This window comes from Sylvia atricapilla, chromosome 1 (genome assembly GCF_009819655.1).
Source record: "Sylvia atricapilla isolate bSylAtr1 chromosome 1, bSylAtr1.pri, whole genome shotgun sequence".
Classification (NCBI taxonomy): domain Eukaryota; kingdom Metazoa; phylum Chordata; class Aves; order Passeriformes; family Sylviidae; genus Sylvia; species Sylvia atricapilla.
This window is the reverse complement of record NC_089140.1, coordinates 46,488,835-46,503,761: the sequence shown is the minus strand read 5'-3', so window position 1 is coordinate 46,503,761 and position 14,927 is coordinate 46,488,835. Positions and strand designations below refer to the sequence as shown.

Here is a 14,927-nt window from a genome sequence, read left to right as displayed (position 1 = left end):
GGACAGCGAGAGTGAGCATATGGAGCTGCGCTATCCTGCCTACTAAACAGTATAGAAAACTCATGAAAACAGACAAAAAAGTGGTGACAGGTCCATGCAAAGAGTGGGGAAGTGGGCACAGGCAGACCTACTGCTGTCTGACTTGCTTTCTGCCAACAGTGATGCCAAGCTTTGACAATGTGTATGCAGAGGCATGAGCTCCAAGTATCTGCTACTTGGAGTGGATCATGTTCCATCTTGCTCTTCCCTGATGTACACACACAGTGTGAAGGAATCCTTGGTCATGAATGCACTTGGACACATCATCCACAGAGCCCAGTTCAGCATAAGCTTGTCTTTGAATATGCAGCTTCATGTGAACAGACTTGAGACACATCTGGACTTAAGAAAAGGGCTGGATAAGAGTTGCACTGGCAGAGTGAGCAGCACTTCAGTGTTTGTGTGACTGCCAGATCCCTGGGCAAAGAAAATAGCTGAGGACCAGGCTGCAACAGGGAGGCCTACCAAGCACCTGCTAGAAGCAAACCCCTTAAAGGAAGAACCCTTAAACTACACAGAAATACTAAGCCTAGCAACACAGATTTGTAGAAATGGAGACATGCAGCTGAATGCCACACACTGCACTGCACAGCCTTACCTCTCTGTTTCAATAAAAGAGTTGAAATCATCAGCAGAGCTGGAAGTGGCAAGAATTCAAGTGAAATTGGAATCTCCAAGGCAGCCTGCTGAGGCTGGTTACTTGAGCCACCATGTTGGCCCGAGATCCTGTTTTTGTCTTGTAGAATAAGGAAACCCATTATTGCTAACATGTGCTGCTAGAGTTCGTTAGCATTGAGGGTTCCCTTAGGAGTGGGCTAAGTGATGTGATCCCATTTTTCCCTATGAATATTTATAAGCAGACTACATTTGAGTCTACTTATTTTGGGGGATTTTTCTTCCTTTTTATGGGGTTTTCAATTTTGTGTCTGAGGTTTTTATTTTCTATTTTTTTAAGGCAAGACTAATTGCTGGGGGAAAGGCAGTTGTTTGGTTGTGCAATAGCAACAGCTGTTGTTTTTTTGTGCCTCATTTGGCACTGGAGTAAAAACAGCAACTTTTTGTTTGTAATAATAACAGATGTGTATAACATTATATGCAGTCTGTGCTAGAGATGGGAGAACGTGTTCTGAATAAATTTTCAGCTCACTTGAAGTTCACGGGTTCAAAATTTACCCACAGAATGGAACTCTGCAAATGTCTTCACCTGCCATGAATTTAATTCTATTAACTTTTGCACAGCCTTGGAGCTCAGAAAAGGTTATATGCTGTAAAATTCACCAAGCTCTCCTCTAGCAGTACAAAAAGAGATAGACATGTTCACGACCACTGATCATTACCACAGACTTAAGATGTTAGTGAGGAATCCAAAGGCATAAGGAGAGGGGACAAGGTGACAAATTATAACGATGGGTAATCAGAAAAGAGCTGGAACAAGGCAAGGAACAGACTAGAGCAGAGCTAGGGCAAGTAAATAGCAAATTCAGTAAGAAGTCTAAAGGTTCTCTGAAACTCAGTCTTGCCAAATGTTGAGACTGTTCCCTTTCTATAAAGTATTTAAGCACGTGTTTAAGTTTCAGCACACATGGAGGGCCTACTAACTTCAGCAGAACTGGACACATGCTTAATAGCTTTGCTGAATGGGGGCCAGCATGTACCACCCCTTGCAGGCTGACACTCCAGTTAACTTGAGAGAGAGAATATCTGTGTGAAGCCAGTTGTCAGAAAGTAAGAAACAGAACCCACAAGCCACAAGGCTCACTAGAATGCCAAGGAGGACCAATCTTACTATAAATGTGACAGGAGGGACTGAATTTGAAAAATGTATTGCCTCCACAGCACATGAAAAGAATCTAAGAAAGACATTTCTTGCAATTGCTGATCTGGGATTAAATGCTCAAAAAAAAACCAAAAAAACAAAAAACAAAAAAACAAAAAACAACCAAACAAAAGAAACAGAAATCTGTGTCTAGCTCTATGAAGAAAACTAAGGAAATGGCAGAAACAGTCTTAAAAAATATGTCAGCCTGCAACCAATAGATTGAATAATATAAATGGTTGTGTAGTATTGGAAATTTCTGCAGAATTACCACTTCAAAACCCATATTTTTAAGAAATAGTTGGCCAAAATTTATTATGATAAATAAAATAAAATTCTGTAACCAAAGAAACCCACCCACAATATCATGCAGAGAGTATTATGACTGCATAGTAAAGTGCTTAAGTCAGGGAATAATATTCTAAATTCCTTATGAATCTTCAATCCTTTCCCACTCAGTTGTCTGTATAATAATATATGTTTAATGAGATAACTTTATGTTGCCTGACACCTAAGGGACAATAAACCACATTTTATTCCACAGCAGTTTTCAACAGTCATTGGAAACTGCTTACTGTCAAAAATATTGTGAAGGGAGAAAAGGAATGGACACATCTACAGTTTGCAGAGACAGCAGCATAACTCTGTGCATGACACTCAGACTGTCAGTATCACAACCACTAATATCTCTTTATGGTGTGTTTAAGTGAGGTTTACAGATTTATGAGAGAAAATCTCTTCAAAGATAATGGAGCAGAGATGAAAAGTAAAAGATTTAAATCAATTAGCATACATTTGCTTTAAAACTACTTGGTACCCACTCGGAAAAGAAAATAAATCTTACTGTAGAGTTTACATTCTTTCCCCTACTTCGCCTTCCAATTTAGCTTGGAAGAGCAGAAATCTAATGTGCACCTGTGGAGTAGGGTGGGTTTGCTTGCAGCTTGCATTTTAAGGTGGGACCTGGCTGACTGGTTGTATACTGAGGGGAATGGTGCTGCAGAGTAACAAAGATTATCTTCCCAGCCCTAAAGAAACAGGCCTTGTTTGCACACTCTCCTCAGAGGTCAAGGGCAGTTTAGGACTTCACATTAGCCTTGGAGCAGATTCTATAGCAGCACTGAATGAGTTTGTCAGTCTCGCTTATACACTGTAGCACTGTCACTGGTGAATTTTTACCTACCATTATTTACATTTTAGAAATCACTTCAACTGATCATCTCAATGCTTAACTTTTTATGTGGATACAGGTTCTTCACTGCACTTCACTGAAGGTCTCTATTAAGTCATATTAGCTACTTGATCTCAGAAGCACCTTAAACATTTAAAATGCATCAGCACAAGGAAAATATAATTGCAGTGCAATGTGTGAGAGAGCTGTAGAGCCCAAGCTTCCACTTCCTGCTTCTACTGCGAATTGCATGAAGGTAGCATGACTGCCATGAGCCATTTAACATTCCCAGAAGAACAGCTCCATTTGTTCACACTTCCTGATGTCTATGCAGCATCTTGTGTGAGACGCATTAAGAAGAAAACTGCCCTCTGCAGTGACTGCCAGAGTGACAGGAAAAGGATGTTCCCTCTTCTGAGGGTCTTGAAGCCCACTGTCACACCAGAATGGGGAGTGTCAAGGTACAGGCTTTTTACCCTATCACTTCTGTGAAAAGTTTCACATATAAAATTCTACAAAGTAAGAGTTTTTCATTTTAAAAAATTATATGTAGGTGTCTGTGACTCACATTTTCCCCACTGGCTTCCAGGATCAAAAAGGAAACACTGACAAGGTGTAATGCTAACAACTTGGCTCTCTCTTCTGCAGTATTACTCACCTGCCCCTAGATCTGCCCCTACATGAGGTCGCATTTAGATCTCCATCTTGTGAAAGCCTGACCCATAAGACCAAAACCTTTTGCCAGTGTCAGAAATCCAAAAAAACAAAGGCTGATTTTAGCTCAGGGTTTCAAGTAAAGCTAATTTTTGATGCCATTAAGTTAAAATTACAGCATTCTTTGGGTTCAGTTCAGACTTTCAAATAAAAAATACCCAGGCCACAACCTTAGTGAAAGCAGCATGGCTTACTTGAACTAATTTTCCTTGATTTATTTAAATTACATTTTCAACCAAGTATTAACCCTCATATGCATTGAGAAATGCAAGTACAACAACCTCCTGTGGATTACCTTAACAATATACACACTATTGAAATATTAATACAGTTATCTAACCACTCTATAAAACTATTAAATAAAAGTAAAAACCTAACTGTTCCAATGCAGACACTTGAGACATAGAAAGTTAAAGGAGAAGAGGAGGAGGAGCACAGACTCTTCAGAGAAAGGACAGAGGCAGGAAGACCATACTCAGGATAACAGTAGCACATTTGGGGAATGCCAACCTACACTGACATTCCACGTGAGCCCTTCTTTCCAAGCAGCACGCCCCAATGTCATGAACACACTTTCAAGAAACATTGGAAAAGAGAATGGTGGAGCAGAAAAGAGAAGAAAGCTCAATTATTTTAAAAAACTCACATGAGGACAGCTGCTGACTGGAATGCACTGTTTCTTGCGACACTCTGTCTTGCCTTTCACACAAGCACAGATGGTGCAGTTCACAGAGGACCACATCTCTCCATCCTGCAAGAGGGAACATGATACAGTATCAGCTGGGGTGGCAGCAAGAAGCTATTTCAGCAATGTAACATTGCACAAGAAAGGATGAATTTCCTTGTTAGCATTGTGTCATTGTTTAGTCTAAATTATTTTGAGGTGTCTGTCCACAGCCAGTTGGATTCAAGACAGATATCAAATTCAGCCAGGTTTTCTTCCCTTTGGCCCTTTTGGTAAGAAATTCATTTTTCCAAAGCTAACCAAATCACATTTGCATTTTTGAACAATGTCCTGATTATTTGCATTGTTTTCTCTCCAATAAGCATCTGAGTTGTGACCACACCTGGCACAAATTTTCACTTAAGTTCACATAATTAGAAAAGCCTGATTCACTGGGTTGAGTGACATCTTTAAGTTGTTGCACATGAAAATATTTGATTAAGATGACAGCAGAGAGTGATTTATTCCCATATGTAGCATCATTTCAATATAGGGCAGGAATGGTCAAATAATTCTAATTTAGATTACTACACCACTTTCACCGGTATTTGATCTGCCAAACGTCTGAAAATATTTAGAAGAGATACAGTGCTGAATCTCTCAAAAGCAGAGCATGTAAGACAGCCTATGTATAGCTCTGAAAATATGAGGTGCAGACTATAATATGCGTCTTGGTCTTGTCCCCACTTGGGATGAATTGCTTGTGGAAGTGCCCTGGCTCCTTTTTACATGGTGTTGCATCTGCCACGTGTAGTTCCTAAAACATTCTGTCTCACCCACTTACTGCCTTATGCTAGTCCACTTAGAGCCAAACTCTGCATGTTTTGTGTTTACAGGGCTGCTGGGAAGGAAGGGTGAGGATAGACCTGACAGGAACAGGCAGTTCAACCAGACAGCTGTGAATAATTATGTGCCCACCTCGACATGATGTTCTGACCAGAAACAGAAACAGACTATATCTGAAATGCCAAGAAGCCTAACTTATTCAGCTTGCTTCATCAAAGGCTGTCTCTCTCCTATATATTTTTTGTTCCTAGGGCATGTTTCTACTGCCTGGTGTTTCTGATGTTCTTCGGTCTCTAATGACCACTCACCAGGCATCTGCCAAAGTACCAGAATATATCACAGCTGACTGCATGCAGCTGCCCTGAATTTTTGTCTTACAGCTGGTTTTGCATAGGAGTGCAAAAACACATTTGCTGTGCCCATTCTACCTGTGTTAGACCATTGACTTCAACAGAGCAACACTAAATTTATTTTTTTGCACACAAGGCCAGAAATGGATGTACTGTCTCGTTATTTTTTCACACTCCATATAATACTAGTAATATAATAAAATCTTCACAAGAAGCAGAATATTTTAGTTGGGTGCCTAAGAAGTAGGCATTTGTTCCTGAAGCACAATGGTGCCAGTGTGAAAGTGCCAATCAGATGGAGCATAGTCTCAGCATACAGTAGGTTCACATGTAATTTCCAGAATAAACACTTCTGCTATGTACACAAAAGATGGAATAAATGGGAAGCAATTCTGGCTGAGCAAACCAAGTATTCACACAGGACTTAACATTTGATCTGATTCAAGGGTCTCTTAATTCACAGACGGCCCATGAGGTGACAGAATCTTTTTCTGACACAGTGTGAAAAAAAGCTTGCACCACTTGGAAAAACAAACGGGGTCTCAGAAACAGCAGAAGTGTTCTGCAGGGAATCCCTCATGATTTGAATACATTGGGTGAGAGTGCAGTAGGTAACAGTTATTACATAGCTACCCCAGTATAAGATGTCAGGGGTGCTGTCCTTAGCAGAGAAATGTAGTAAACCAAGTAACTTCCAGCCAAAACGAACTTCACAAAGCTCCTGTTGGCTCACTTACGGAAAAGACTCTTTGGCTCAGCCGATAAAGCCTACGTACCACTCAGAATATCTCCTCCATGAGTACCAGTGTTTGTTTGAGAAAGCAGAGCGTTAGTATCTCTTACTAGAAATGCGTCAATTGTCATGAAACAGCAGCTTGAACCTCTACATACAGAGAGGGAGACAACATGCAACATTCAAGGAGGAACTGATCTTTAACTGTTGACTATCAGCAGAATTTACGCAAACTCAGAAAAAAAAAATAAACAGATGGCAAATGTTGCAAAGCTTTGCCTCTGAGTTGTTCCATCACCAACCAGGATGGTGAAAATTCTGCTAAAAACAAGCCACAATACTATTTTACAGCAAACTCATGCTATTTTGGCTGTTAAAATGCCACCTTGCCTTGAGCCACACCTGAAACCTTACCTGGAAGATCTTATTGCCAAACTTGCACACTTTCACCTCTTCAGGAGAGATGTATGAGATACATTCCTTGCAGCAGCGGTCTTTGTTTTTATTGCATTCGCCAGGAGGTAAACACCTCTTCTTACATATCACTGTTGAATCCTAGGTAGAAGGGTTAAAGGAAATCATAAAATCATCACCAAGATATTTGTGCTCCTGTAAGTCCTTATATATTTCTGCTTGCTCAGTCATTGCATCCACCCAAGCTACAGGCCAGCTGCTTTGAATAGGGCAGCTCAGAGAAAATAAATATTATTTATACATAAAGGGAATCTTTAATGGTCTATGAAGCTAAAGCCCAGTTTGTACTTCTGTTGGCCTGCAAAGTCTCACTGATTTGATGGCACTTTTATTTTTTTGCCTTGGTGTGTTCCACAAAAAAGCGTAAGTTGTTGCAGCCAGGTTAGGGAACTAAATAAAAAACACTGACCTTCAGCAGAAACATGGTAATACATCATTTAGAGACTCTTCTTCCATTCTAATGCAGTCTTAAAGAAGACCACATAATGTGAGCAACTTTATTTTGCATTACACAGGGTCAGGCATCATGTCTCAGCTGAGGAAGTCAGTAATGTTTTAAACTTTCCCAGCACAACCACAATTCTCTTCAGATCAGATTCTTTGAGACCACACAAGATGCCAAAGAACAGCATCAAGCTTACAATACCACAGCCCTACAAATTACTGCTATGCCAGGCAACCATCAGCACACAATATCAAAGCACTAGGGACTTACCTTGCATGTACACACTGTGCAGTTGTCGTACATAAATGAGGAACCATTATCATACACATTGCTGTGAAAGAGGCAGCTTCCAAATGGGAGGTCAAACACTTTCCTCTGTCCTGAATATAAATAAATAGTAATAGAAACAAAATGTGGTTGAAAATATGCCACACTGTCAACAAAAATAGTAGGGCTTATTGCCACCAGACCAAATTCATGTGCATTGTGTCATTTGCTATGTGTTTCCACTTCAGTATGAAAAAATACGTACTTTAATAGTTCGCTCTTCTTTTAGTACACATTCATCTCTACAAATTATATTGTGAGATGGAATATAAATGATTTATGGCATGTTTATATAGGAAAAATCTTTCTTCTCCTTCTCATCATAAAGTGCACAGTGCAGCTAAAGGAATAAAAAGTAAGCACTGCAAACTCTTAAGGTAGGTACACTTAAAATAGTTTAAACAATCTTTAAATTTAAGCAATAACTTATCAAACAAAGCAATCTTAATTTCTTTTAGCATTTCTACCTCAGGGGTTCACAGCAGCCAAGCTAAATCAAATCTGTGACACTGATCCAAAAAAATCATAAGTGTTGTCCAGTCTCATTAAGATAGCTTGGTGTACCATGTGTTCACAAAAGGCTGCAAGAAATACAGGATTTTGCATTGTTTATGAAAAAAATGAAGGCAACACAAGATATTTAGTGTGCATAATCTTCAAATTATTTGGGTTTAATGGGAGAGAGGCAAGGGTTTGGGGCACTATACAGGGAAAGCAGCACCAAAATCAAATCCTTCCTGAAGTCATGCAATCCTGCAAGCACTTTCAGACACAAGTTACAACACAGTCTACACTCCTGTAAGCTTGTCTTATTACTCAGCTCCTTTCCCAGTAAGTTATTTTTAAAAAAGAGACCATTATAATACATACACAAACTCTTCACAAAAACACTATACTTACCTTCCTAATTTTGAACTGCTCTGTTTGATTTTGGAGACAGCCAACTAATAAGTTATTTTATGAGTGGTTGTCGCTCTCCTACCTTACAATTTCTGAGGTCTAAAATTTAATAGGCATCAAATCCAAGGTAGGATATGCCCTACCTAAGTACACACTTGAAGTACTAAATACTAGGCCAGTACTTTAGCTTTCAAACCATCAGGTCTTGGCACACTAATTCCTTCCTTTTTCAGTAATTCTCAACAAAAGTAGAGCATCTTAAAAAAAAAGGGTTCCATTTTCCTCTCAGATATAAGTGAATAAAAGGATAAGCACATAGCAAAATCCATTGGATTTACCTTCAGTTTTTACAAATTGAATGTTAAACTAAAGTTATTAAATAATTGCTTTTGTTCAATTAGATACAATTTAAACATCCCTCTCCTGCAAACTAGCTACTTGGAATTAACCTGTGCTTGCATAGCCAGGCTTACTTTCACAGGATGTGTGTCTTTCTCAGAAAGTTTAATTTCTCTTGCACGACTGACATAGGGAATCAGTTGAGGATGCTCAGTAGCCCTAAAAAGAACCGCTCTACATCCATGCATTACTTAGCAGCAAAGCCACGCCACAGTCCTGCCCGTAACCACACTTCTGCTGCTCTCTGTGGGGTCAGGACATCAACTGCAGAGCTTGTGTCAGCAAGTGAACAAAAGTCCAGTTCTCTCCCACACCCTCTTGCCATGCCTTGCAAACTGCTCAGCACAATTCCGGGTGGCCAACCCAGTTCAAATAGTTGGTTAAAAACCACTGTCAAAGGAGGCACCACTTTAAAAGATGTGGTGATGAAGATATTGGCTTAATGGTTGTCTTTGCTGGCTCATAACCACTAGTTAAACTAATAATTCAAGTCCCAGTAGAGTCCATAGCATTCTTCTACGCTATGTACGCTGAGTAACAGGAATTCAGCTGCAGGGAGGTCTTCCACATGATATTTAAAAACCATGCCTCAGCATCCCTGGAAACTTTCTTTTTCCTGACTGCCATGCAATGTGTTACTCATCCCCTGGCTTTACCCCCTCACCAAACTTTTAACACTTCCCTGTAAACAGACATAATCTGTTCCCAGGTATATGACATGCTTTAGAGTAAAAACCACATAAAATGAAATTCATTATTATTACTGGATTTGATTACATTCTAAGAAGGGAAAAAGAAATTGTAGAAAGATATCCTTGAAGCAGTGAAAAATTAAAGCTACATTTTGAATGCCTGGTTCAAGGAGGGGAAAGTTCAGTCAGGAAAAGCATGGGAAGGAGAGGACAAGGGGAGTTTTCAGAAGGAAGGGAAAAAATGTCCTAAGCCAAAACAGAAGCTCTGCGTTTGGACTGTTCTCCCCTCCATTTCATTCCTCTACTGCATTACTCTCTGGTATTGTGGTTGAATGTTCCGGGCAGACATTTATTTATCTGTAGCATTTCTCACTTAGCAAATAAATAAATTCAGGTTTGTTTCAAGCAAAAATGTTAAGTATTATCAGAACCTGGAACTCTATATAGCTTTGCTGGCTCCAAGGCCAGACATCTCTATATCTCTAACCTGTTGAGAAATTTCATATAAAAATACAGTCAAAATTACAAAAAGTTTCCTTTGAAGAACTGGGAGCAATTAGCTCTAAAACTTTTCCAAATCTAGTTATAACCCACAGACCAAACTGAAGTTAATTTACTTGGTAGGATGTAAGGGCTCCGTGTTTATGAAATAGATGGAATGCTAACCTGAGGGATCTGTGGACAAAGTAAGAGCAAATCAAAGCAGTGCCTTATTTTGTCACTGCCTTGCTTGTCATGACCTGAAGAGCCAGCTGTTCTTAGAGGCCTATAACTCACACTTTTAAAATGTGTTAGAAAGGTGTAATTGAAAATATTCCTGGATGATAGTGTGATTCCACCTTAACAAGGCAATCATGAGGTGGACTCCTGGATCTGTAGCCTCTCTGACAGCAGTTTCTAAAAATGCAATGAGTTCAGAAGTTTCCTCTGACCTGCATTTCTTCAAAACCAAGAATGCAAATGCTCACTCAAGTAATGATATGAGATGGTGAGGCCTTTTTCTTGTGGCAAACTCCAAAAGAACACTCCCTCCCACCTCAGTCTCCTTTGTAAAATATATAATGAAGGTGGAAAGCATCCCTGTATTTGTTCTTCTAAGCAGGGCAACTGCTCTAAGTTCAAATGCTCTCCTGCAGCTGCTTGCTTAGTACCACCCACCACAACCCTAACACTGAGTGCCTGTTCAAAATCTGTGGATTATAAACTCTGAGAAATAGAGTCTCTTTCATCTCTTGGAATTTACTAGTATTGTGGTCTACAAGATGTTATGCACAAACATATTGTATTAATTGCAAAATTCCTAGGGAAAAAAACACTCACCTAAGCATTTGGGACAACACTGTCCAGCAGGAATGTGACTTAGGTGCTGGGGACATGAGAGAATGGGGCAGACTTCTTGGATACACTGTGTTCCTCCACCCTAAAGGAAAATAGACTCCATTAGAAGAAAACAAAATCCAGTAGCAAAATATCAAGTAAATGAGCACACACACACACAGAGGCAACAAGACCTTGAAAAGCCTTACCAAATCAGTATTTGCCAACAGAAATTTCTGCTTGCATCAGGCATACACGACATGTACAACTGTCCTTCAAGACTTTCTATATTGCTTGCAGAGACCTTCGATTATTCATATTCATTTCAATCTCTCAAACCATGAATGTAGTAATTGAAGAAACAGTGTCTTTCTATCTTATTTCTTGGTGTGGATATGATAAAATCAGGGAAAATAAAATCATAATTCATTAATGTTTCTGGATGTTCCAAGAAGTTATGAAGCAATTTTTTTTATGTTAATCTTCATCTCCTGTGTCATGCCCTTCTAGGCTTGTCTGGGACAGGGATTAAGTGCTGAAGCAAGATGAGAGCAGGTGTTCTTCCCCTACGTCTGTGACCTCAGAAGCCAAATAAGCCAAAATCACTTAAGAAAGAACATTCTTGTTAGCCTCCAAGGCCAACTATGCAAATCCAGAAGGTCTGCTTTCTTCAAAGGATTGAAAACCAAGTGGGTATATGAAATTTTGGGAAGTAATGAGGACAAGAAAAAGGAAAAAAAAAAAAAAAAGGCAAACAAGACTGGATACATCCTCGTGTATCAATGAATACCATAAACACAGGCAAAGACAAAAGCACAAAAAACATATCAAGGATTGAGTCAGTTAAAAGAGATCTCATTTCTCATTCTGCACTGTTCCCTGATTACTTCATCATGCCTTCAGAGCATTGTGTTTAGCTCTAGACCCTCTACCAACATGTGCTCCATATGCTCATGAGAGGTCCAGGTCGCCAAACTTTTAAAATCAGTCCACCTTTTTCTAAGCAAGGAAAGTCAGTTTTTTTCATCTAGCTGTCTTGCCTTATTTATCGCTCAGAGCTGCAGGCTCATCCCAGCAATAAGCTTTTGCGTTCCTGATGCTGTGATGGAAGGCTTATGAGCAGTCTCCTCCAACCTACATGCTGAATGGCTCTCGGGGCTCCCTGGGGAGAGATGGAAAAAGCCATTCATTTTGAAGAGCTCTGTGCCTGAAATGATGGCATACCACTCCACTCCTAATGGCCTCAGTGAATCATGTAAAAGCTTTTACATATAGGAAGATCCATTGTTGCACAGAAAACAACATGCTGACTGTACCCAGTTCTATAATAAGTTTTCAGGCACTGAAGTCTACCTGTCCCACGGGACTACCAAAGCATCCTGAGTGCACATGGCTGAGGACTGCTCGTAATTCTTCCACCGCGGCATGCAGAAACACAGAGCTTATTGTAGACTGAAACGACTGCTCTAAATTAAGGGTCAGACCAGAAACTTGACAAAACTAAATTAATTCTTTAGTGATGTTCCTTAGTATGCTTAGGGAATAGCTCTGTGAGAAGAGACACAGGTGCAGAATGAAAAATAAAACAAAGAAGGACTCTCTAAAGTAGTGCTGTGATTCACCCCAGGGAAAAAGGCTACAAGAAGCCAAAGTTCAAACTTCGGTGACGATTCAGCAAAAGAGAAAGCAGGGCATGGATGTCTCAGCCAGACTGGTTACAGGATCAGGGATATATCTATGGAAGATAATGAGGAATGGTTGAGGGAACTGTGACTGTTCAGCCTGGGAAAGAGAAGGATTCAAGGTGACCTAACTGCAGCCTTCGAGTACCAGAAGGGAGCCTACAAAAAAGATGGAGAGAGACTGTTTAGAAGAACATCTAGCAACACGAGAAAGAGAAATGGCTTTAAACTGAGAGCAGGCTTAGACTGGGTATTAGGAATAAATTCATTACTGAAAGGGTGGAAAGACACCAGAACAGGTTGCCAGGAGAAGTGGTGGGTACTCCATTCCTGAGAGCATTCGAGGCCAGGTTGGTTGGGGCATGGAGCAACCTGGTCTAATGAAAGGTGCCCCTGCACACAGCAGGGGGATTGAACCTAGATAATCTTTAAAGTCTTTTTCAACCCAAGCTATTCTATGATTCTGTGAAGATAAAGCAATACTCCAACACATGGTGAGCATAGGTCCTTTCTTGCACTCTTGCTGCTGCATTTAAAACTCACATAAGCTGTGGCTCTGCAGAACTGCCATGGACTTTTGCTTCTCTCATAGATTGAATCAAAGCTCAGGCTTAGCACACTATTGAGATGTTGTCTTTGTAGCCTCTTGCACAGGTATTTGTAAAATACAAAATGCCATGGATAATGTAAAGTATTTTCTCACTTCATCCTTTTGTTTATAGCTCCTGCCTTACTTTTTGTACTGGCCCCTCTGCACAAAACTAAGACTAGTTCCACCTGTCTCTTCATCTCACTGCTACTCCTCCTTACAGCTGGAATGCTGTTTCTTAACACAAAACTATCTTCTAACTTGCTGCTGCCCAAAATAGGCTCTCCCAGGCTTGAATGTTATGCTAGTTCAAAAACAGTCTGAAACGAACCAACCTGTACCATTTAAACTAAGAATAATTCTACCTGCCCTACAGAACTTAGAGAGATCATTCATTGGGCACTCACTGAATGTTAAAACACACACAATATTTCTATTCTCTTGAAAGTCTCAGTCATCGTAGTTCAAGACACACAAAGCATTCAGAGTACCTGTTATCAAAGCAGCAGGTGCAGGCAGTGCCTTAAATTGCATGGAATAGAGCTGGGTAGGCAAAAAAATGAGTGCAACAAAAGTTCAACCAAAAAACCCAAAATCAAAGGAAAAAAGAACTCAGGAGAGGAAGAAGAGCAGCTTTGGATGACCTAAGCTAGGATGGGAACTGCACAGTGAACACCTTTCCTCTTCCACTTCTCTTGCATCTACAGCTTTTACAGCATCTACAGCTCACATTTCCTTGTATGATATCTCCCAGACAGCCAGAATGCTCCAGGTCAGAAGCAATGCCCTCTAGCTGTCCCAGTAAAACTAAACTTGAATTGGAAGCCAGCAAAGACCAATAAAGTACAAGTGACATCTGCTTCCTGTGAGAAATGCTATTCAAGATCTAGGCAAATAAATTCTTGAGCAACAGTTCACATGAAACTTTAAGCAGAGATGTCTTCTGCAGTTCACAATCTTCTGGAGGTAACAGATTTTGTAAGAAATTTACTGTCTACAAAGAAAATATTAACTTTCCACCTTGTAGGCAAATAAAACCACTGTACCTCCTGCTGCCACTTTATATCTGCAAGACAAACCAAAAGGCTCTGAAGCATCAGCTCAGCAGGTGGTGTGGACTGAGGTTTTGTCTTGTCTAAACAATTTTCTCAAGAGACAAGAGAGGGGGACATGAAACAGCACTTCCTAATGCTCCCCGGAGAGGTCCATCTTTGAGAAAGAGAACAAATCCTTCTTTAAATGAAAACATGGAGCTGGTCCATCTAGACACCCATTCTCTTCTGCTCAGCTCCTACCTCAGTTATGATATTTTGCTGTTCAATAAGGACACAAGTATCTTGGCAGGGTTGAGAGACACCCACCCAGGCTGTGACCGACTTCTGGACACACTAGATGGAGGACAAAGGGCAATCTCTGGGTAGGCTACTCACAGGCCTGGTGCACAGCATGTGTGCAACCTGTGTGCTGGGACGGACGGAGAAAAAAGTGTCTGTAGAAAAATGTCTGCAGGTTGGGAGTCTGTTGTAATTATGAGAACCTTGGACTTCATCTACCATGAGGCCAAGAAAGTGATCACCACCAACAGGTTATCTTTAGCAGATTTTTAACGCATTCATGAAATCCCAGTAGGACAGAGATTTCCACACTGCCAATTTGTTTGCTACTGATAATGAGCATATCTAAACTTCATAATATTTTACATACATGTTATTTAAGGTTAAAGGTTAACATCAGTATTATCAAGAACCAGGTTTCTTGTGGTCAAATTT

The 14,927-nt window shown here is 40.2% G+C and overlaps 1 protein-coding gene across 2 annotated transcripts in view; it reads right to left on the bottom strand.

The window, feature by feature from the left end:
* BMPER (BMP binding endothelial regulator) overlaps positions 1 to 14,927 on the bottom strand; it is a 146,533-nt gene that overhangs the window by 61,494 nt on the left and 70,112 nt on the right. For both annotated transcript variants that reach the window (XM_066321774.1, XM_066321767.1), the window contains exons 7-10: positions 10,891 to 10,990; positions 7,523 to 7,632; positions 6,748 to 6,888; positions 4,387 to 4,491 (exon numbers count right to left, since the gene is read on the bottom strand). In XM_066321774.1, coding sequence (XP_066177871.1) covers positions 4,387 to 4,491; positions 6,748 to 6,888; positions 7,523 to 7,632; positions 10,891 to 10,990 — 456 coding nt within the window. The remainder of the gene's footprint in view (positions 1 to 4,386; positions 4,492 to 6,747; positions 6,889 to 7,522; positions 7,633 to 10,890; positions 10,991 to 14,927) is intronic.